A 22,896-nucleotide genomic window follows, 5' to 3' on the forward strand; every position below is an offset into this window, starting at 1 on the left:
ACCTCAGAGTCTTCTGTCCCTTACCCTGCCTGCACCCCTACCACAGCTGCCACAGGCTTTATGGTATTGTAATGTAGCCAAATGGTGGCATATTGACATCTCTCATACGTGGTCTCGAATTCTCTGGCTGCTGCCTCTGCACCGTTTGTCTTTTCCTCAAATGATCCGTCCATTCAGGCAACCAAGATGTTGGTGTTTTAGAAATCAACAAGTATTTCATGCCAAAAATGTCTGGGAAAACTTTTGAGTACAAGCTGTATTTTTGCAGGTCTCTGTAAGTGTGTGCCTAGACTGAAAGCAAGAAAAGCGCCATATTTTTGAGTTAGGCCCAAAGATTTGCAAGATGATTCTGGAAAGGAGTCTCCTTTCTCTCTTGTAACCTTGGATCTTAAATTTTAGGATCAATGTTGGATATAATAAAGTACATTGTCAACAGAGGAGAGCACAAGAGTGGCGTCCTTGAAGAATCAATAATAGCAACAATTCTTAAGGAGGTTTTGGAAGGTTTAGATTATCTACACAGGAACGGGCAAATTCACAGGTACAAACATGTGGAAATATCCACAGACCAATTTCTTTCATACTTCAGCTTCTTTTTTTGGTAATTCCGTATAACTTAATGTTTGATACTGTTTGATGAGTGCAGTGCTGAGAAGTATAGAAGTTTCTTCTCCTGGTGGACATTTTGCTTTCTTTCCATTATCTCAAAAAGGGAGGCCTCCCAGGCCTGCTTTAGTTTTTGACTCGCTCTGATTGGCTGGGGGCAGCACAAGGAGGGCTGATGTTCCACATGGGACATGATGCAGCCGAGTGTTCAGGTCCACTATCTTGTAGAGAGAGTCTTTTGTCTAAATGGTAAGCTTTCTTGTTTGTTTGTTTGTTTCCCACCCTTTCCCAATAGGGCTCAGGGCAGCAAACATCAAAATAAAACCTCACAGATAATACAGTATATAAAACCGGTACCCACACAATGGTACCGCTTAAAAACTTTCATAATAAAACAAAAAAGAGAAAAAAACAGGTGGCGATAAAACCCTAACCAGACAAACATGGGAGGCAACGATGTTCCAATCAGCTTGCACGATATAAAAGCCTGGCGGAAGAGCTCAGTCTTGTAGGCCCTGCAGAATTCTCCGATATCCCGCAGGGCCCTAATCTTAGCTGGGAGCTCATTCCACCAGGTAGGGGCCAGGCCGAGAAAGCTTTAGTGCCGTGGTGGCAAACCTTTGGCACTCCAGATGTTGTGGACTACAATTCCCATCAGCCCCTGCCAGCATGGCCAATTGGCAGGGGCTGATGGGAATTGTAGTCCATAACATCTGGAGTGCCAAAGGTTCGCCACCACTGCGCCTAGTGGCTGCCAGCCAGACTTGTCTCAGGGACCTCCTGTAAGCCCCCCCCCCCCCGATGAACGGAGGGGTCTAGAGAGGCTATGAGGAGAAGAATGTCAGTTCCTTCCCTCAGTCAAGTGGCAGTCTGTCCTTTTAGTAAGAAGATCATATAATCATCAAGTGCGAAGTGGCATTTAATTTATCCCATGACACATTTCTCAGTAAAGAACATTCCATCGAAAATAATGATATTGTCACGACCTGAATTTAAACGCTGACTATTTTTTTCCCCATTTTTGCAGGGATTTAAAAGCTGGTAATATTCTTTTGGGTGAAGATGGCTCAGTACAAATAGCAGGTAATAAAAAAAATAGTGAGATTGTTGGTGTGTTTGTCTGTGGGGATTGGGAGAGAATCTGAAGTGCATTGACAGCCAGTGGAATGTTAACATTTCAGTAAGCTGATAAAAAGCAAGAATGTTTGTTGATGATGGGGTCGCAGGTTGATGCATTCAGTGTGCTCTGCAAAACACTTCTGAAATACGTGTTGCTTAACCTTGCATGGCCTAGAGCTCATGAGCTGGATTCTACTATGTGATAGCAGAAGAAGAATGTCATGTAATACAATTCTGTTTGCGCAAGAGCTACTGTATGATCAAGCACTAATTTTTCATTTCCCTTCAGTGGTGCTGTGTACAGCAATCAAAAGGCTATTTGATGCTGTCAGTAGGGTCTGATATTGAGTTATTTATGGCTTGATTGAAGAGGGTTGTAATGGGGTGGCAGTGCTGAAATAGGCCATGTGCTACATCTTAAGCAAACAGAAATGCAAAATGGAATATGGATAAGTTGACAACGTGAGGGGCAGTTGCAGTGCATTTGTTTGCAGAAGAGCTATTGCACAATCTAAAGTTTGGCCATGCTGGCAGGGGCTGATGGGAATTGTAGTCCATAACATCTGGAGTGCCAAAGGTTCGCCACCACGGAGTTAAACTGATTGTGGCGTCCGACTGTTTGTGCTGTAGTGGCTAAAAATGTGAACTTCGCAGTCCTCTATTAAATCTCATCACTGTCCTGAACTCCCAGGGTAGGTTTAGACAAGCCATTCCTTCACCCTCTTTTGCAATATGGAGATAATAATTCTGTTCCCCTTTATAGTTGTTTTTTTAATTAATGAAAGTGGCTTTATTGTCAAAAGTTTCTATAAAGGTAACTGTGCATAGTTTCCAGTAATGCTCTCCTGCGGATGTATTGGGAAAGGCAACCTCATAGGTATAAAGGTCCCAGACCTTTTAGGGCTTTAAAGGTAAGCACCGGCTCCTTGAACTTGATCTGGAATTCAACCAGGAGCCAATGCAGCTGCTGGAGAATAGTTCATCTATGTCCGTGGTGGTGAACCTTTGGCACTCCAGATGTTATGGACTACAATTCCCATCAGCCAATTCGCCATGCTGGCAGGGGCTGATGGGAATTGTAGTCCATAACATCTGGAGTGCCAAAGGTTTGCCACCACTGATCTATGTGCTCCAAGAGGTGTTCAGGTACATTTTGGACTAACTGTAATTTCCAGATCAACCACTGGGGCAGTGTCAGGATGCCTAGTAGTTGGATTGCTTTTGGGGCTGCTTATTGCCTTTGGGGTGGAGGAAGGGATGTCTTTCTATGCTCTGTGCTCCCAGGTGCTGGCCAAGGCCAGCCTCTGTGGTTTCAGTTTGTGCTATCTTACTGTCTGCATATTTTCACATCACTGTGCAGGAAAAGTCAATCTTGGCTTTTCCAAGCTGCCCTCCAGATCATGAACAAACCTCTGTTCTTTACATGGAGTTTGTTTCAGTTTTTTGGGACTGTGTAGAGCAAGTTACATCGGTGTAATACGGAGGTGACAGTTGCATGGATCATTATGGTTAGGCCACAGTGAGGCAAGTGAGGCATAAGTGGAGGTGAAAAAGGTCGTCTTTGCAACATGGTTGACTTGAGTTTCCAAGGATAGGGACCCCTCCCCCTCCAAGGCCACTCCCAAACTCCTGACAGAGGAAGATGGTACCAGTTGCACCCCGTCAAGAATTTTCTGGGTGCCGTCTCAGTGAACTTCAGATGCAAGATGGAGTTCAGCAAAGTCCAATACGGACAACTTGTGTTGATGCTTGTGGTTGCTTTTTTAGCAAAAAGAAAAAAAGATCTAGCTCCACTTAGAATGTTTCTTTAGGGCTAGGAGCAAATGGAGAGGCTTACTCTAGTAAAACTAAGAGCAACTGTTTGAAGAAAAAACTTGTTTGGAGAATCCATCAGCAGGATTGTGGCTACATCATAGCAGTTCCTTTAGTAGAATCTACAAAGAAGCAGAAACTGATAAAGATTCTCAGCCCCCAGTAGAAGTGAGTTGTGTTCTTTTTTGGTCAAGTGCTCACAAAGAGTCCCTTGACAAAGCTGCTTTTTATCTTCTGGGGGACTGCATTTTCCTTTTATCTCACGCTTGGAATTCGTGCACTCTCCAGTTTCAGTTCTGCTTGGAGGCTGCTTCTTGATATGCAACCCTTTGGCTAAATCAAGGCTGTTCAGCTCAGAACAAGGCATGCCTGTCTTTTTATGAATGTGGTAGATCCTTGGGCACACATATTTTTACAAGTTATTCTTTGAATGGCAGACAGCATGTTCATGTAGACCGTACAGATAGATACTTAAAAGGGAGCTGTTCTCCATAGTGTCTAATTATAGTTTCTTGTACCCCAGGACTCCATAAAAGTTGGTAGCTTGCCAAAATATAGGGTTGCCATGACCGATTTGGGATAAGGGTGGGTCTTGCTTTAATTACTGCAGTGAGACATTCCACCAAAGTCCCAGGGGTCTGCAACCTGTGGCTCTCCAGATGTCCATGGACTACAATTCCCATCAGCCCCTGCCAGCATGGCCAATCGGCACAGTGTAGTTGCAGAAACAATCCCTTGGCCATCTATCCATGCATGAAGCTGGAAGCAAGTATGGAAAGACAATGGCTGAGTTCTAGAGAAGAAGAAGAAAAGTTTGGATTTACATCCCCCCTTTCTCTCCTATAGGAGACTCAAAGGGGCTGACAATCTCCTTGCCCTTCCCCCCTCACAACAAACACCCTGTGAGGTAGCTGGGGCTGAGAGAGCTTGACTAGCCCAAGGTCACCCAGCTGGCGTGTGTGGGAGTGCACAGGCTAACCTGAATTCCCCAGATAAGCCTCCACAGCTCAGGCGGCAGAATGGGGAATCAAACCCAGTTCCTCCAGATTAACCACTCTTAACCACTACGCCACTGCTGCTGGTAGAGCAGCCACCTTGTGTGCAACCAGGCTGTGGTTTAGTCCCTGGCATCTCCAGTTAAAATAATCTGGTGGTTGGTGACATGAAAGATTTCATCTTAAGGCACTGCCAGTCAGAGTAGTCAATACTGACTTTTATAGACAATTGGTCTGACTCAGTTGAAAACCACTTCATGTATGTCCATATAATAGAGCTGTTTCTCAACAGGCTTTTGAATTTGCTTGCAAGAAGTGTTTAATGGGTACATTCCTTAGGGCTGTATAGCTTCAGCGTACAGGGCGGGCTTGCATATTTAACCTTTGGCATATGCAAGTCTTGCATATCTGAAGGGGTGTTCTGTCTTAGCCTTCTTCCAGGTGAGCAGGTGTTTCTATATGCGGATGAAATGGATACTTCATTTTAGTCCCAATTGTGCCATATTCTTTGAATGGCACCGCCCAGAGCCCCTAGAGGATGGGGCGGTATAAAAGTTTAAAAAATAAAAAATAAATAAATAAATAAAAAATATTCTGTAACTCTTTGGACATGTAGTTCAGAAAGTGTGTGTGCATTATTCTATCAGTATTATGCTTCATTTAAATGCTGGTAGGAATTGCACCTAAGAGTACACCTGACTGGGGGTGGGGGGGTGGGAGGGGGAGTCCTTTGGTTTCCCACAATCTTCTGGCTTAGTGGCCAGAATGAAAAACTGTAGACCTAGAAAGGCTGGAAACAATCATAGATGCATGCTTCTAAGGTAAAAGAGTTCCTTCAGAGTAGGTCTACCAACAGACTTGAGCAAAGCTGTCTTGGTTCAATACAGTCAAGAGTACTTTGTTTTGGTCTGCTCTAATCATGGCTCTGTCCCTCGATCCAGTGTATAACTATCCAATGGCAAATAATTTTTTCCTTTCCTTTTATTTTTTTGTTTCTGTGGTTTGGTACAAATTTCCTAGCACCAGAGAAATTGAAGTAATCCATACATGCGTTCTTCTTACCAAAAAAAAAAAAAAAGGTCTGTGAATTTACCTACTGTGCTCAATTGATAAAAAGTAATTGCTTTTGAATACCATTTAAGAATTACTGCCTTAGGGCAACTCTTGTGGGAGAACGAATGGCTGGTTGTGACAGACAGCTTTATTACTTCCTCGTCATAAGTTTTAAAAGCCAGGTGTGTATTGAGATGCAGAGCTCCAGTTAATGCACAGTTTGTAATGGAGAGTTGTGAAATTTGTAAAATGTTGAATTCCTCAGAAATTGTCAAGACTTTTTTAATCGGCTGAACAATAAGCCTGAAGTACAAGCGCTCCAAATATCATCTACCAGAAATAACAATAAGATTTTTACACGCAGTTATAGCAGTGGAACATGAGCTAATCTGTGGTAAAAATTTGTGTGCTTCCCTGCAGTTGCTGCTTCATTGGCACACATTACCCTCCCCCCAACCATGTGTTTTAATTAGTTTCTCCCATAACCTTCATGTCAGAGGTAGCAGTCTCTCACAAACTGAAAGTATCTTGAAACCAAGCAACTGTGCAAATTGCTCCATTTGTGCTCATGCTCTCTCTTCAATGCACACTTTAAAAATAATAGTATTCTTCTCTGTGAAGTGTGTGGAAATGTCAGTTTGTGATGACAATTTGAAAAGAGATTGAAAAGGAATAAAAGCCTCTTGTTTAGTGTCTTTGAGTCTCTTTATGTTTTCAATGCAGGAGGACAAATGTTGCTTCCTCTTAAATGCATGATTCATGAGGCGGAGCAGCGTCTTATGACTTGTAACTTTGCTATAAACTGCACCTACTGAATATTACATTCTTAGTTTTACTTAAATAGAAACATCATGTTCTTGTGTAGCATCTGAATTAAGGTTAGCATAGCTACCTCAGTGTGCTAATCAAATGCTAAAAGTGGTTTCTGTTTCTCTTGTGTCTCTTCTTGTGTCTCTTCTTAGATTTTGGTGTAAGTGCATTTTTAGCCACAGGAGGGGATGTCACCCGTAACAAAGTAAGGAAGACGTTTGTCGGTACACCGTGTTGGATGGCGCCTGAAGTCATGGAACAGGTAGCCAGAGAGTGGCTGTATGTTTCTTGTCTTGTATGTTGAGTTAAACATGTCAGCGCTAAATTGACTCTTTTCTCTCCCTTTTTCTGTGGCATAGGTGAGAGGCTATGACTTCAAGGCTGATATTTGGAGCTTTGGAATAACAGCCATCGAGTTGGCCACGGGAGCCGCCCCTTACCACAAATACCCTCCAATGAAAGTAATTACATTTGGAACATAAGCACGTAATCCAATGTTACATAAAAAGGACTCCACTGTTCGTCTTCAAATAATATAGGACTGTATACCTGGCCTTTTTTAAAAAGTAATTTAAAACATAGTTGAAATTTAGGATCAACTTCATGACTGAGACCCACTAGTGTAAAAATTATGAGAAAAATAAGGGCTTGTGGATTTCTGACTCTCTGGAGATTCCCCCTCGCTCCTGAGTTGGAGAACATGAGCTTCTTTTTCGAAAATAGACTGCAAAAATAAAGTGTACCAGTGTTGAACCTTTCTGCAACACATCTTGTCAAATTACCAAGTAAAACACCAACCCTTCCTCGTTGAAGCCCAGAATATGAATGTGAAGTTTTGAGCTGTGTGTTTCTGGGTTGCACAGCTTTGCTGGTTTATTGTCATCTGGGACATGCATGACTGCCCAGCCTACTGGTATGCCAACCTGGTGTTTATTTTACTCTGGAGCCTGCAGGAGTTTAAAACATTGCCCTCATTTACTGAGAACGATATCTCCCAAATACCCCATGTTTTCTTTGGATCTGTTTGCTCCAATTGAAAATGGCTTTTATTTATTTTATTTGCCAAGTAGCTTCCTGCATTGTTGATTTGATGAAGATACCCTTATCTTCCCCTTCCTTCCTGATTTCCTTCCAGGGCAGCATTAGAGTTATCAATTGCTCGGCAAGCACTCTGTCCTTGTGATTCCCCGCCAGTCTGTGGAGTAGACTGTTACTGCAGGGAAAGACTAATACACTTAATACATGCATTTTTGTACGCAGCCAAGGCCCACATTGCGGGTCCACGTGGTTGGGAAACTGCAAAGATCCATGGCATGGTTGTGGGCCCAGTGCTGATGGGAGATGCCAGCCAATCAAGTGTCTTATTGAAATAGAGGAAGTAGAGCAGAAAAGAATCCCACGCTTTGTTCTTTCCTCAAATAGGCCTATTTCCTGGTGGGTGCAGTGGTAGAAGGAGTAGAGCTGGGATCTCTTGTGCTTTCTTTTAGGTGCTCTAGTACAGTTGGGGCTAAATTGATACAAGATGGTCATGATCCAAACTGCAGTTGGGGGGGGACATGAGAAGGAGTTAAAGGGGGAAAACCCATGGATACCCTGAACTCAGTAGCCTTTAAAAACATGCAGCCAGTCTTTTCTTGGGTGGACGCATGTAGAGTTATTTACTTACTTTATCTACGTAAAGTTTAGTTTATTTGATCAATACCTCGCCCTTTCTCAGCAGAACTCGGCTCAGGGCAGCTTACAACAACAGTCAATATAGATATAACATAAATAAGATTTAAAAATTATAATTAAAATCATAAATCCTAATCTAGTGGCTGCCTTAAAAGGGGAATTTTTTATTATTATTATTATTATTAGATTTTTATACCGGGGGAAGGCTCAGTTATCACTTACATAGTGATGATGGACCACAGAATTACAGTAAGGGGGAGATCAAAAGGCAGAAGAGATGTAACAGGTCCAGCAGGAAAAAGGGAAAAGAAATAAAGGAAGGAGGAATCAAGAAAAAGGGAAAGGAGAAGGGAGGGAGACCAGCTAGCATGTAAAACACTCAGAACCCTCTGTTTGGGGACCACAACCCCGCCCCCGCCTCGCCTGTCCCAGTGCAACCCAACAGCCCCGAGAAGAGTGCCCGGGAAGGATTCACCTGGCTGGTACAGGCCTAATGGACAGCAGTGGCAATGAGCAGTGGAGAGCCAGGAGGCTCCAGGGAGACAGCCTGGCCTGGAACAGACCGCCGTGGAGGCAGCAGCTGGCCAGCAGTAGAAGGGAGGGCCGTAGAGACCACCCAGGCCTGGCTAGAAAGCCAGCGAGGTGGAGTCAGGGGAGATTTGATGAGCAGGCAGGGATTGATCCTATGCTTCTGAAGGAAGAAAGGAAAGGAACGCTGGGTAGAAAGAAGGCTCTGAAGGGAATTGGACCGGGGGAGGAGCCTGGACTGGGAGAAGGGTATAAAGAAGGCGAGGTCCTGGATGGCCGGGGAAGATTATCCTATGTAGCCTAGGCCTGCCACAGGACCTGACAACCGTGGAAAGGGCTCCCAGAAGTTTGCCAACCTCCAGGAACCCTGCTTGAGGCCAGAGAAAGGGTGCCTCAGACCCCAGGGAGTGGGGTTGCGGGTGGTGCCAGGGTCCAGGACCTTGACACCCTCATGATAGGCCTGGTGGAACATCTCTATCTTACAAGCCCTGTGGAACGTGGCTCTGGTTGCAGACAACTGGATGATTATACTCCACCTTTCTGTCTAAACAGGACCACTAGGGCAGATAAAAATTAAAAGCGAAATATTTTTTAAAAAATCATAAAATCAAGTAAAACCCAAAAATAAAACATGTATTAAAAAAAAGCAATTGAAACACAGGAGAGAGAGGTTATGGAGACAATGCCAAATGAAACAAACTGGACTTCACTCACTGGTGGAAGCCTGAGATGGAACGGGACAGGGGAATATCTGGAGAGGCCCTTTCAGAAGTACACACCTTTCTGCAGGCGTTGCCCTAGATTTCTGTTCGTAGCCAGAAATGCAAGTCCTGTTTGGAAAATAGGTGTTTTCTGGGTTTTTTTTTTTTTGAGGCTTTGCAGTATTGAGTCTTCTGAGCTTCCGAATTGTAGAATTGTTGAAATTGGAAATTTTATTTCTAATGCACCGCTGATGTGTTAATTGGAACTAATGTTTTTATTCAAGTGAGGAAGATTTCCGTGCTAAAAGATAAAGTAGACGATTGACACATGTTTGCATTCTCGCAAAATAATTTGTAGCTAAAAATAATGGTAGTTCGAGAATGTTAATTCACTTACCGTAAAGATTCTATTAATATATAGAAAGCTGCATATTTATGTACTGCAATAAGCCTTGTTCTCTACCTCTAGATGTCTGTTTTATACATGCTATGCTTATGCTTAAATTTTCTTGGACCAGTTCCTTAAAGAAAGGAGAAGAGCTGAAACAGGTGCTGCAGTCATCTGTGTGTTTCACAGAAATGGGAGAAAAAACACCCCTCCTTTTGAATTCTTAAGATTCAGCGTTGGATAATTAGGAATAAGCATAAGGCACAGCTGAACTATAGTAATTTAAGTTCTGTGACCGCAGCCTTGAACATGCAGGTGCCAGAACTATTTACTTCTAGCTCTGGCTCCTATATTAATGCTTCATTTTTTTCACAAGGGTATGTGAGGTCACTTCCTGTTCCTCATTTTTCGTCATAATGGCTGAATAAAAAAATATTTGCCATAGTTGTAACCACAAATTATAGTAGTTCCTGGTTTCAGGAAGGTGATAAGCCGGTATATTAACTGTACTCTTCTAAGACATGTAAACAAACTGTGACCTGGGGTTGGTTAGTTTCATTCATTGGCCTTTGAGACTGTGCTCTTCCTCCCTTGTCAGTGTGACTTTTTTTTTACCCCAGGCTGTCCTATGTTAATGCTTATGTCATTAGCATAGAGTTTGATATTTGGTTCAGAATCCTATGCAACTGTGGCGTACAGTAATCATGATTGTCTGAAGCAGCCAAGGGAAGGGTCTGACAGAGAAGGCATGATCCAACAGTGAATTTTCCTGTGCAAATAGAGCATTTCAATGCACTAGCCTTCTCTGCCACATTGTGGATTTCTGAAGTTATCCTTCAAGCTCAGCTGGTTTCCTCCTTGATATCCAACCTTGTAAATCCTTCTGCATAATCCTCACGTGACGTTTGTCTCTAAACATACGCATGTGAAAAGTCAACATTGTGTTGTGGTTAAAAGTGGTGGACTCTAATCTGAGAACCAGGTTCTATTCCCCACTCCTCTACAAGAAGCCTGCTGTGTGACCTTGGACCTGTCACAGTTCTCTCAGACCCCTCTCGGACCACCTCTGAACGTCTTTCGCCTTGAAAATCCTACAGGGTCGCCATTGGTCAGCTGTGACTTGATAGCACACACATACATAAGCACACTCCTTTGCCTCATCTTTGTATGTTCTAAATTTATAGTAATTGTTCATGGCATAAGGGTTTATTAATGAATGAATCAGTATTTGATTTATGTGGCTAAAACTGTTTTTATTGTCCCTTTTTTGGTTTCCGTGTAGGTGTTAATGCTGACATTGCAAAATGATCCTCCAACACTGGAAACTGGTGTGGAAGATAAAGAAATAATGAAGAAGTACGGCAAGTCTTTTAGGAAACTAATTTCATTATGTCTTCAAAAAGACCCTTCTAAAAGGTGTGTGCTTTTTAAAAATAAAAGTTATATTAAGAGGATTATGCGTTATATTATGAACGTTCACCTAACTGCTTCATGCTTCTCCATTGGCACTTAACCGCTCTGCAGAAGAAGGAGGTGTTGTGAAGTATCTAGTGACCCGCTTCCACTAGTTTAATATTTCGTCAATGCTTTATGGTGGGCTGAATCCAGAAATAAGGGAAGGGATTTCCATCCATGGAAAGTGATTTTCCTGCCCTCATGTTGCAGTTCCAGATTCACTTCAGACTGCTTATTCTGAGAGACAGAAAACCACAGGAACAGTATCCATGGGAGTTGGAGGTCTACAACAGGGTGGTTTGATTGGGGAATATCGGTGAAGCAAACCAAGATTTGTTGTGTGTGTGTTTTTACTTCAGTCAACATGGGGCAATTGTCACTCCGACCGCAAGAAAAGGATTTCATGCTGAAAATTAATAGATGAATGCATGCTATTTAAATTAACCTTTTGAATCTTTCTGACTGCTTCTCTTCCCTTCTGTGATATTTTTCAAAATAATTATAAACAAATTCCTTTCTCATTAACTCCTGAGTCCCCAAGGAACTTGCTTTAAGCAAACGTCTACCACTAGGCAGCAAATCAAAGGTGTTACTTAGTTCGAAATGTTTTGAGAGCACATTTTGGTCAAGCCGTGTACCGAGTACAAGAAATCTACTGTTCTGTTATTGGATTGAACTCAAATTGATGAGCTGTTATTTCCAGGAGACAACTGGAAGCTACAATTCTTATGCTTTCAAAGTGTGATGGACAGTTGTGTGCCAGCTCGTCCTTGAAACTTGGACAAACCTTTTTTTCATTCACCCCTTTAAACATCCAGTGTGTCACCCCTAGCCACAAAATGACCCCACTCTCATTTTCTTGGGTGTGTGGCCACTGGTCAGAGTCCCTGGTCCGCTTCCATCTGCTTAATATTTTTCTCCCACAACAGTCAAATCTTCAGGTATGTGAACCCTTCTAGACCTCAGAACTCCTCACCTTCTTAGTTGTTCAGAATACATTTTGTACCTTCAGAAGGTGCCAACAGTTGAGGAATGTTGTTATTTTAGGTAGTCACAAAACAGGATGGGTCTGAGTTGAAACCATGCCCAGTTTTTCAGGCAAAGCTGCTTTTTCCATGTTATGAGAAGTAAATGCAAGCAGATATTTCAAGACAGGCAATGTGCAAAATAATGCTCATTGAATACTTTGGGAAGAAATGGGCTATTGGAATTTTATGGTATATATACATATACCATAAAATTCCAATAGCCCATTTCTATATTTCAATATATATATATTTTAAGTCACTTTGGTCCTGTCTGTGACCTGGGGGGGTTGGGGAGCATATTTCGACTTGCTGCTTCAACACCTATTGTACTGGTTTCTCATTGTTGTAAACTGATCCCCTATCCCATAGCTATGCACAACTCCTCCCCGATTTTCCATATGGTTGTTGTGTCATTGGTAAGTAGGAGATCAAGGGAGCAAACAGGATGAGACTCAAGAAAGCTGAGTATCTCCCTTCACTAAATGTCTCCTTTAAAGTATTTGAGAATAGCTCAGTGACAAGGCACATAACGTTCTGAGGTTGATCTGGCATTTCCATTTAAAATGGTTGAAGATGTCAGGAAAAATCTAAGAACCTGAAGAGCGATTGCCCGTCAGAGTAGACGCTCGTGACCTGGACGGACCACTGATTGGATTCAGAATAAGGCTGCTTCGTATGTTTATAGTACTGCCACTTTCATATTAGTAGCAAACATTGGAGGTCTCTCCCATTGTGGGGTAGTAAGTTCACTTTCTCTGTCAGTAGTTGCTTAGCTACTAGAGCAGCTTTATGGATCTGGGTTGCCTTAAAAGCACCAAGAATTACAAGTTTGAAACTGATTGAGGTGACTGATCAGGTTAGCCAGCACACCTTACCTCAGGCAGGTCAGAGTTCACGTTCTCACTCTTTCCCCTGACTTATGCTCCATTCTTTTGCCCTTGGCAATCTGTGAAGGACACACAGATACTTTCACTTCCCCAGTAACTGTCCTACATACCTTTCCATTTTAAAATGTTGGAAGCCAATTCACAAAATAGGTAAAGTAATTCATTTTTTAAAAAATCTCCATACCTAACAAATTTGACCAGGTAGCATTTGGGTCTCACTTGAAGAGTACGTTTGAGTTTTTTTTTTTAAAAAAAATTCCATAGTCAGTTGGCTCAGATCATCGATAAATGTGTACAAAACGGTGAAGTCGTTTTCTTTATCTCAGCCATAACTTCATCTGTTTCTGATCCTCTATAAACGGACACACAGCCTTCTTTAACCCAAGTACTGAAAAAACAAGTGAAACATCTACCTGTGAAGATGTTGCTATGTCAGGTTGGAGCAGAGGAGGATGAAAGAGAGACAAGGGCTATTGTCACTGAGCTATTCTCAAATACTTTAAGGGAGACATTTAGTGAAGGGAGATACTCAGGCCCCTTCTGCACATAATGTGCAAACTAATGCACGTTCCATTCACTTTTGCAATTGTTTGAAAGTGAATTTTGCTATTCTGCACAGTAAAATCCAGCTTCCAAGTACGTTGAAAGTGGATTGAAAGTGCATTATTCCGCATGTGTGGAAGGGGCCACAGCCAGTCATGCCTGGAGTAAGCCAAACTCCAGTGATACTGCCACAATCTGAGGGGCTCACTTTGGACTCAGGTGCAGGTCTAGGAGGCAATGGCAAGCATAAGCCACGTCTGTTGCCTTCTGCACCACTGATTGCACTGGTATTATCAATGCCTCAGTTGCTTGGGTGGCGATCTGGCCCTCAGTGCCAAGCAACATATTCGGGCGTGACGCTGTCTGCATAACCCTTGCCCCTAACATAAACCACGGTATAATATTCTGGTTTATAAAACTTCATCCTGAATATTCAGTTCTCACAAGAAACACATTCTTAGTTAGCAGATGTCAGCTGAAAATGCCCAAACGTTGAAGCTAGCAGTTTGAGCGGCCTTTGAGGGCAAAGTGAGAAATTCTGAAGAACCTCGGTGCCCTGAACTGTATTAACGAGGAGTTGTCTTTTTTCTGTCTGGTCCATTGAAACTTTTTCTTGATCTTCCAGGCCTACAGCAGCAGAACTTTTAAAATGCAAATTCTTCCAGAAAGCCAAGGTAAAATAGTTACAGCAGGTGTTCTTACTGAATTATCTTAAGCTTGATGTGTATCCCCCCCCCCCCCCCGCCCCACCTCCTTTCTTGAGGCTGGCTTTAATTATAACGTTCATTTTGCAGACTAGAGAATACTTGATTGAGAAGCTTCTCACAAAGACCCCTGACATAGCACAAAGAGCAAAAAAGGTAAGATTCCTTGGACCATTCAGTGTTGCAGTGGGAAATGGGGAATGCAAGCACAAGTCCTTTTAATGCTTAGTAAGTGGGTCATATTCAGGTTTATTATTAGTTTGGAATACAGTGTGTTTACATGGCAAATATTGCCTGAAGGCTGTTGCAGGGTTGACAGGGGGTGAGGACGGGGGTTTAAGCCTCTGTCCTACCATGCCATTGGTGAAGAAGCAGGCAGGACAAGGGAAGGGAAGGGAAGGGAAGGGAAGGAAGGAAATACTCCAACTTTTAGTAGCAGCACTGCAACAGCCACTGTTACTGCCATGGTGCTGGTGTGGGCTGACTTGGGTTACCAGCCAATTCAGACAGGCAACAAGGTTGTCTCCTTATAAACCAAAATTCAGGCAACTCAGAAACAAGTTTCTGCTTGACCCACTCCTAAAAGAGAGAAATGGAGTATTTTCTGGATTCTTATTGCAAGGGAAATTCTGTGTGTTTGCTTATTCCTTTTGCAAAGGTGTGTGAGGACAAAGTAAAAAACCCAGTGTACTGAGGAAAGAATACACAGCCCCAGTGTTCAGGAGTATGTTGGTTGGGAGCAGCAGGGGCGTAGGAGTTTAAGAGCTCATGTATCTAATCTGGAGGAACCGAGTTTGATTCCCAGCTCTGCCGCCTGAGCGGTGGAGGCTTATCTGGGGAATTCAGATTAGCCTGTACACTCCCACATGTGCCAGATGGGTGACCTTGGGCTAGTCACAGCTTCTCGGAGCTCTCTCAGCCCCACCTACCTCACAGGGTGTTTTTTGTGAGGGGGGAAGGGCAAGGAGATTGTAAACTCATTTGAGTCTCCTACAGGAGAGAAAGGGGGGATATAAATCCAAACTCTTCTTCTTCTTTCTTGCAAGTAAATTTTGAGGGAGGAGAAGAGTAATTATGGACTTTCTTACAGGCTCAGGGCCAAGCTAAACACTACCTGAAATGTGTGGCCAATGTCTTTTTTCTGGTAATGTCTTTCTGGAAATGTCTAGCTGGAGCAGAAGAGCACCAAAATCAGGACAGAGAAAGCAGCATTTCATGCTTCTATGCTCCCCCATGACACATTAGTAGCAATAAATAGTATAAATATTTTTTTAAAAAAGTTTACCTAGTGGCTGTGAGGAATGTGGGCTACGATTTATCTGCACATCTTCCTGAGCTAGATTTTCTAAGATGTTAGAAGGAAATGGAAGCGAATGGTAGCATCTCATTTCTGATGAAATCTAATTTGGTTGGGCCTTAGTGTCTGACTGGCTTAATTCCGCTCTCCCCAGTATATCTTTCCTCCTATTTCTGTCCCTTCCCTTTTCCAGTTGAGCCTCAAACAACTCTGAAGTCTGGGCATTATTATTGGCTGACACAGAATAAGAATTGCCCTTTCAACCACCTGACACACTTTGACATTTTAATTTTTTATGCAGTATGATTATAACTGCATGTTTGGAGAAAGGCTACATATAATCACCGTACTTTCACCAGATAATTTTCTTCCCTCGTCAGTGTGAAGTTGTAGGGCAAATTAAAAGTTAACAAGTCCCTGAATCCAGATGGCAGGGGCAGCAGAGTTTTTAAAGGCATTTTAAATGTGAAATGTTCTATTAGCAATATTAATCTTGTCACTAAAAACTTTTTTCTTGCTGGAGGATTGGAAGACCTGTGCAACACCTTTTTTTAACAAAATGTCATCCATGAAAGAAATCAGTAAATTACAGTAAATGGCCTCACTCCTTTTTGGAATTCTTTTCTAATATCATCCATGAAGGAAATCAGTCACATTACAGTAAATGGCCTCTTTTTGGGAATTAGCAAATTGTTGGAAGGCACTATTAATGCCAGAATATATTAAATGGTGATGGACCAAGTAAGGTTGTCATCAAGATGAACAAAGATGCTTGAGTAAGCACGGTGATCATGGAGCAAGATGACGAATCTCTGCAAATCAGCTGCTAATTGAAGAACAATACTTCAGGATAGGAGTAAATGGATAATTCTCACAACTGAGAGAGGTAAACCGTGGGGATCCCCAGGGATGTGTAGTGGATCTACTACTACATTGTTAACATACTAATCTGGAGCAGGAAGGGAGCAGGAAGGGTAGTCAGATTTGGCAGAGACCATAAAATTAGGATTTTCCCCCCTCCCTGATAATACTGAAATGGGCAGTGTAATCCTAAGGGTGGTTCGTTGCAGGGTGGGTGGGACGGTGCAGCTGCACTGCCTCCTAAAATGCTTGCTGCGCTATGGCCAGCAAGCCAAAAGTGATGCTCCCTTGACCTCTGTGACATCCCCTTATGCAGAACAATGGGCTGTGCCTACCTTTTTGCCAGCATACGTCTGCACCAGCAAATGGGGGTGTTCCCAGGCCAGAAGGCTTAGGAAACCATTTAAAGCTGGTACTGCCCCAAGAAATGCCCCCTTCAGCACTGGCCATGGCTACTTTGGTGCCTGGATGTTGCACTGATATGCAACTCCTTAACGCCAGTACAGATGCCCCTGTGCAGGCATAAATGCCGTGCACACCGGCATAAAGGGCATTTATGTCCGCAGGGGTCACACTGCCTCCTCAGACGTTTGCCCTCCCTCCCCTCTGGATTGCACTGTAAGCAGAGGTGGGATCCAGCAGGTTCTCAAAGGTTCCCAAGAGTAGGTTACTAATTATTTGTGTGTGCCGAGAAGGGGTTACTAATTGGTGATTTTGCCACGTGATTTTTGCCTTAGTTACGCCCCTCCTCTCAGCAGTAGTGTGCAGAACTTGAAGCAGTCTAGCAGGAGGTGCACCGGCGTGCGTGGCAGCCTGCACCTGCGTGCATTCATTTCCCACCCAAGGACCGGTGCAGTGGCTGCATCCTTGCCACAGCCCCGCCCAGGAATGCCCTGCCTGCGGAATGCCTGGCCCGCCCCTGTCATGCCCCGCCCAGCTCCATTGGTGCTATGCCACAGTTTGAATCCCACCACCATGGGAACCTGTTACTAAAATTTTTGGATCCCACCACTGACTGTAAGTCACTCAGTGAGGTTGGTTGAGCAGTCAGAATGGGCAAAAGTATTTCTTAAATACAACATGTAACTAAATGTAGGAATTTACTGCCATCAGGTGTGAAAACAGCTACTGACTTGAATAATTTTGGAGGAAATTTTGGACAGATCTACGGAAGATAATATTAGTGAGCTATTAGCTTTGATAGCTAAATGGAATGTCTCTCTTTCAGCAGTGATAGGCCAGTTGCTGAGGAGAAAGGAGAGATGTGGTGCCTTCAGGTTCTGTTCATGTCCATCTTTGAGGTATCTAGCCAGGCTCTGCCAGAAACAAGGTGCTGAACTACATAGACTGGGATCTCCAGTGAGGTACCTCCAGTGTGGGGTCTCCATGGTGGCTCCCCTGACACCTTTCCTGGTGCCTGCCCAGTATTTGGATGGGGCCAGTTGAGGCTTTTTCCCAGCAGGGCTTCAGATTTTCACTGGAGTTCTGATTGGCTGTGCAGATTACAATGCATTATGTTAAGGAGAACTTCTGCCTGAAATGTCGACTGATTTATCATTGGCTCCACCTCTCTTAGCAGCCATTTTGTTGTTGAGCCCACCATCCTATGTCAGAATTTCAGAGGCACAGAAAGGTTGGGGACCCCTGAAGTAGACCCATTGTCAGATCTACCAGCAGTACTGATAAGACACTGACTCCTCTAAACAGACGCCTGACGATCAGTAAGCTTATGGTTGAAGCAGTTCACCACATGGAGATTTTTTTTCAGGTGCCCACAGAAAGTTGATTTACTTCATTCTTGTGAATGAACCACTAGTGCTGCTTTTCTGATAGGGACTACTCCTGAATTTCAAAAGCCACAACCCTGAAGTGTGTTCTTTTCTTTGTATAAATTAGGTAGGTTTATATTTGGAGCTCCGAGTAGTGTAAAAATAGGGTGGCATGCGTAAACATTTGCTAAAGTGCTGTTTTAATTGGAAGCGGAAAAAAATCTTAAGTGGTGTTTGCAGCTAGTAAAAATGTAAATTAAGTTCTAAGTGTCTAGCTTTTATTTAAGATTTTTATCTATCTCTTAAAGCAGTGAATTCCTTCTTTGTGTGTGTGTGTGTTTGAGAGAGAGAGAGAGAGAGAGAGATGCTTAGAAGATATGTGAGCTTTTTCTGCTTTCTATTAGTGAGGGGAAAATCTCACTGGAAAGTAAACAGAAATGTTGAATGCAGCAGGCCCACAGGGACAGCATGAATGGACTCTGGGAGATAATGGCTCCAATCGAGCAGACTTGTCAGGACTGTGAGGGAAACCAGCTACCTTTCACTACTGTTGAGTTCCCTTTTTTTTTCCAAGTGCTGAAAACCCCGGAGGGAATTCTGTATGCCTTCTTATAAGTATGTTTCAGAGTATTCAGTTTTTTCCCCCTTAGATACTGAAATGTGATATGCCTTTGCTTTGCTTTCATATTTTTATCTTGACCTTCCTCCCTAAGGCTCAAACTGTTGTGCGTAGTTCTTGGCTGTCATGTTGTCCTTGGAGCCATCTTGTGTGATTGGTTAGGCTGAGAGGGAATTGGTCAAAGGTCACTCAGTAGGTGACTGGGGGAATTGAACCTGTGTTTCCTCACTCCTAGTCTGACACTTTCATCATGGAACCATGCTGATACTCTTTGATTTCATTACCTGCACAAATGATAGTTGAGTTGGCAGCCTCTTTCCTTTTCAGTTCTGTGCAGTGGTTGGTTGCAATATAGAGGTGTTAACCTGCTGTGAATCAGTTTTCTCCTGTCTAAGTATGCTTGAATGTGTCTTAAACCCCTCTAAAATTACATCTAAACAGCTTGATTTCTACAGAGGTTTTTGCAAATTCCATTGACTTTAATGGGAAGGACTTAAGGATATTCTTAAAAGTTGGAGTGAAATGAGACAAAAATGCTGAAATCTGATTGGGTCGTTCCTGTTGCGGTCTGAAAGAAGTCTGTCCTGTCTCCATGTTGCAAACAAAATCTTGTCGATCAAAGAAGGGGGAAAATGTTGGTGTCATCAGGGTTTAAAAATATTTAGTTGTCCATTGATAAGTGGTGGCTGCCCTGACGTGAAGGAAAGCTGGGTCAGCCCTGGTTAGTGCTTGAATGGGATGCCACCAAGTCTAGGGGGGCTATGCAGAGAAGACTTGTTCACCGTTTGGGGACGTGGGGGGTATTTTTTTGTCTTAGTTTTAAAATCCTCAGATTTTTTTTTTAAAATGAAACAGTCCAAACCCCCATACTGGTATGGGGTTTCCCCTGCCCCCCCCAGATTTTTCAATTTTGGGGGGGTTATTAGACTTGATCCTGAAAAATTTCAAACCTCCAAAGCCCACATGGGACTCGGAGGTGGCAGGTGGTGCAGAGCTTAACACTGGGGTGGAGACTAGTGTTAAGCTCTGCATTGCTTGCTGCCTCTGAGACTCACATGGACTTTGGAGGTGGTGGGTCAGAACCAAATGCTGGGTGTTCCAAGCCCAGCATTCAACTGTCTGCCACCTCTGAGAAGAAGAAGAAGAGTTTGGATTTATACCCCCCCCCCCCTTTCTCTCCTGTAAGGAGACTCAAAGGGGCTTACAAACTCCTTTCCCTTCCCCCCTCACAACAAACACCCTGTGAGGTAGGTGGGGCTGAGAAATTTCTGGAGAGCTGTGACTAGCCCAAGCTGGCGTATGTTGGAGTGCACAAGCTAATCTGAATTCCCCTGATAAGCCTCCACAGCTCAAGCGGCAGAGCGGGGAATCAAACTCGGTTCCTCCAGATTAGAGTGCACCTGCTCTTAACCACTATGCCACTGCTGCTCCTGAGCCCATGTGGACTTCAGCAGCCAGCAGGTAAGTGAGGGGGAGAGGGAGGAGGGAGAGGGGTTCCCCCATCTTTTAAAAATGACAGTGGGACCAATTCAGCATTTTTCAGGAGCTGCTTTTTGGCTCCCTTGTATTGTTGCCATTGTGTGGCAAGTGGGGGTCATCTTCAGTGGCAGAGGGCCAAGGGGGCGGGGGGGTGCATCGCGGACTGGGTGCACGCCTGGGGGGGGGGGCAAAATTGCCCCCTGGCCCCTCCCCCATGACCCCCCCGTGCCCCCCCCCCGCAGCATACACACACACCCCAACCCCCTTCCCACACTTACCTACGTTCCTTTTCTTTTTGTAGTACTTTTTGAGACTGAAAAAAGCAACCTAGGGGAAAAAATGCCTGAGGAACTACAGTTCACAGGAGACCTTGGGGCTCACAAGGTCTGTGAAGTATAGTTCGTCAGGCAGCTTTCTCCTTGAACTGTAAATAGGCTGTGATTTTCAGCCTCAAAAAGTTAGCCCCTCCCTCCCTAATTGGCTGCCTGTCTTCTCTGTTTGGCCTTCTCAAGTTTCTTTCATCCAGTCATTTTGTATTACTTAATGAACAAGCTGGATATAGTCCAAACATCCAAGCTAGATTCTTTCCCAAACTCCTAATCACTTCTGGTTTTTAAAATTCTGTTAGCTTTAATTTGACTGACCGAACTACAGGATCTTGGGTGCCGGTCCCACTGACCCCTGCCCCCCCGTCTCCAGAACTGATGTGTTAGATGGGATGAACAAATTCATATTCTAATCTCATTGACCAGTAGTGCTTAGCTGGTTGAATTGCTAGGCAGTAGAGTGGTTTTTCTTCACCTGGGAACCAGGGGCTCTACAGTACAGCTTCCAAACAAACTTTTCTTTGTGAGTTTTGACACATCCAGTATCAAGCCTTTCGGCGCTGGTTGTCCATTGTAATTAAGTAATTTTGAACGCGTTTAACTGCAGCTGGTAAAATAAGCACCAACTGTGTCTCTCTTTCCATCTGCCCTTCCTCCGCTTGCTACAAAGACGGTTGCCTCCCCATAATCGTTTTAAGATGCGTTCGCTTAAAGCCTTGTCGGCTGGCAAATATAAACTGCTGCAAATTATTGCACAGACCCATGCAGACACGGTTAATCTCTGATCACAAAAGCCAATTTCCACTTGTGCAGAATTGAGAAGTTTCCGATTGCAAATGCCTGTGATGGATCTGTGCACTCTTCCCGCAGTGAAGCAACAGTGAAGAGTGGCTTGGAACCGAAATGTGCAGCAGAGGGCAGCAGCACACTTTCGTTGACCTTAATATTGGTTAATATTGGAAAGCAGCCATAAAGGATGACTATTTTTTCAGGGTCGGAACAGAAACGTTTGTTATGTCAATAAAACAAGTTAAATTAAAAGACCCCCCCTCCCTGATTGTCTCTAATTAAATGCCTGCAATATAAAATATTGTTTATAAATAATTGTAATAAATACTTGGCTATATTGCACCAAAACCTTCATTACTGCCATGTAGTAAAACCCTGAATACTTTTTTCCTGCATACTATTAAAACCCCTGTTGATAAATACAACCCTGAACTTTGAAAGCAGGGCACCTACTAAGTAGAATTAGCTCTTCTTTGATTCACAGTGGCCCCCCCCCCCCCCCGCCACCGCCGCCGCCCCCGCAAGTATGGCATGTCATGTTGTTTGACTTCATACTTTTGCAACTTGGTATTTCCACCATTCTCTTTCTGGTTTCACGTCTGTAGTTGTGGATGAATGAACTAGCCTGTACACATTTCCAGCAGTACTTTAGACAACTGGGAACACAGTGCAGAATTAGGGCTTCAATCCAGCTAGCTTTTTTGTGTGTGCTCAATCTTAACAATTCTCTATTTTACCCCCCACCCCATGTGGCTTTTGACCATACAGGTCCTATGATCCTATCATAGTCATTGTTAGTGGTAGTCGTTAAAGGGAATTTTTCTAGCATTTTAGTGGTAGTCATTGTTAGTTGTTAGCATTCTAGCATTTTTAGCGGTAGTCATTGAAGAGAATTTTCATAGCACTAAAGCTAGTTGGATATATCTAACGCCATGGCTGGCTGTATCCTCATAATATTAGATGCCATGACAGCGTGCTCTTGATTATACTCTATTAACTTGCTAAAACATTTGTCTGGTGAGGGGAAATTGGGCTACAATGCAATATTTAGCTTATCTTTATTACAGTATCATACAGCAGTTTTATCCTGACTGAGATATGACTCAAAGCAAAATCTGTTGTGTTGTTGATTGAATGCAGTTCTTCACCCTCTTCCTCTTTAGTATATTCCCTGAATTCCAGTGTGTGCCCCTGTTCAATCTGTTTCAATGTTCTTCTTCAGCTGAAGAAAACTATTAGGAAGTAGTCATTTTAAAAAATTGAGTCCAGTGACACCTATAAGACCATCAAAGTTTAATTCTTGGTACAAGTTTTCGTGTACTCCAGTCTTTTTTTCAGCTGCTTCAGACCAACACGGCTACCCGCCTGAATGAGGAGGTAATCATGTTGACCACTAGAGGGAGCAGTTGCAATGCATAATTTCAGAATTTACTTTATCACTTTTAGGTTTTTC

At 43.3% G+C, this 22,896-nt stretch overlaps 1 protein-coding gene across 2 annotated transcripts in view; it reads left to right on the plus strand.

Annotated features, from left to right (window-relative positions):
- STK39 (serine/threonine kinase 39) overlaps window positions 1-22,896 on the plus strand; it is a 146,574-nt gene that overhangs the window by 59,540 nt on the left and 64,138 nt on the right. For both annotated transcript variants that reach the window (XM_048483595.1, XM_048483596.1), the window contains exons 4-10: window positions 400-541; window positions 1,634-1,689; window positions 6,548-6,657; window positions 6,755-6,856; window positions 10,969-11,102; window positions 14,225-14,273; window positions 14,394-14,459. In XM_048483595.1, coding sequence (XP_048339552.1) covers window positions 400-541; window positions 1,634-1,689; window positions 6,548-6,657; window positions 6,755-6,856; window positions 10,969-11,102; window positions 14,225-14,273; window positions 14,394-14,459 — 659 coding nt within the window. The remainder of the gene's footprint in view (window positions 1-399; window positions 542-1,633; window positions 1,690-6,547; window positions 6,658-6,754; window positions 6,857-10,968; window positions 11,103-14,224; window positions 14,274-14,393; window positions 14,460-22,896) is intronic.

This window comes from Sphaerodactylus townsendi, linkage group LG02 (genome assembly GCF_021028975.2).
Source record: "Sphaerodactylus townsendi isolate TG3544 linkage group LG02, MPM_Stown_v2.3, whole genome shotgun sequence".
NCBI lineage: Eukaryota > Metazoa > Chordata > Lepidosauria > Squamata > Sphaerodactylidae > Sphaerodactylus > Sphaerodactylus townsendi.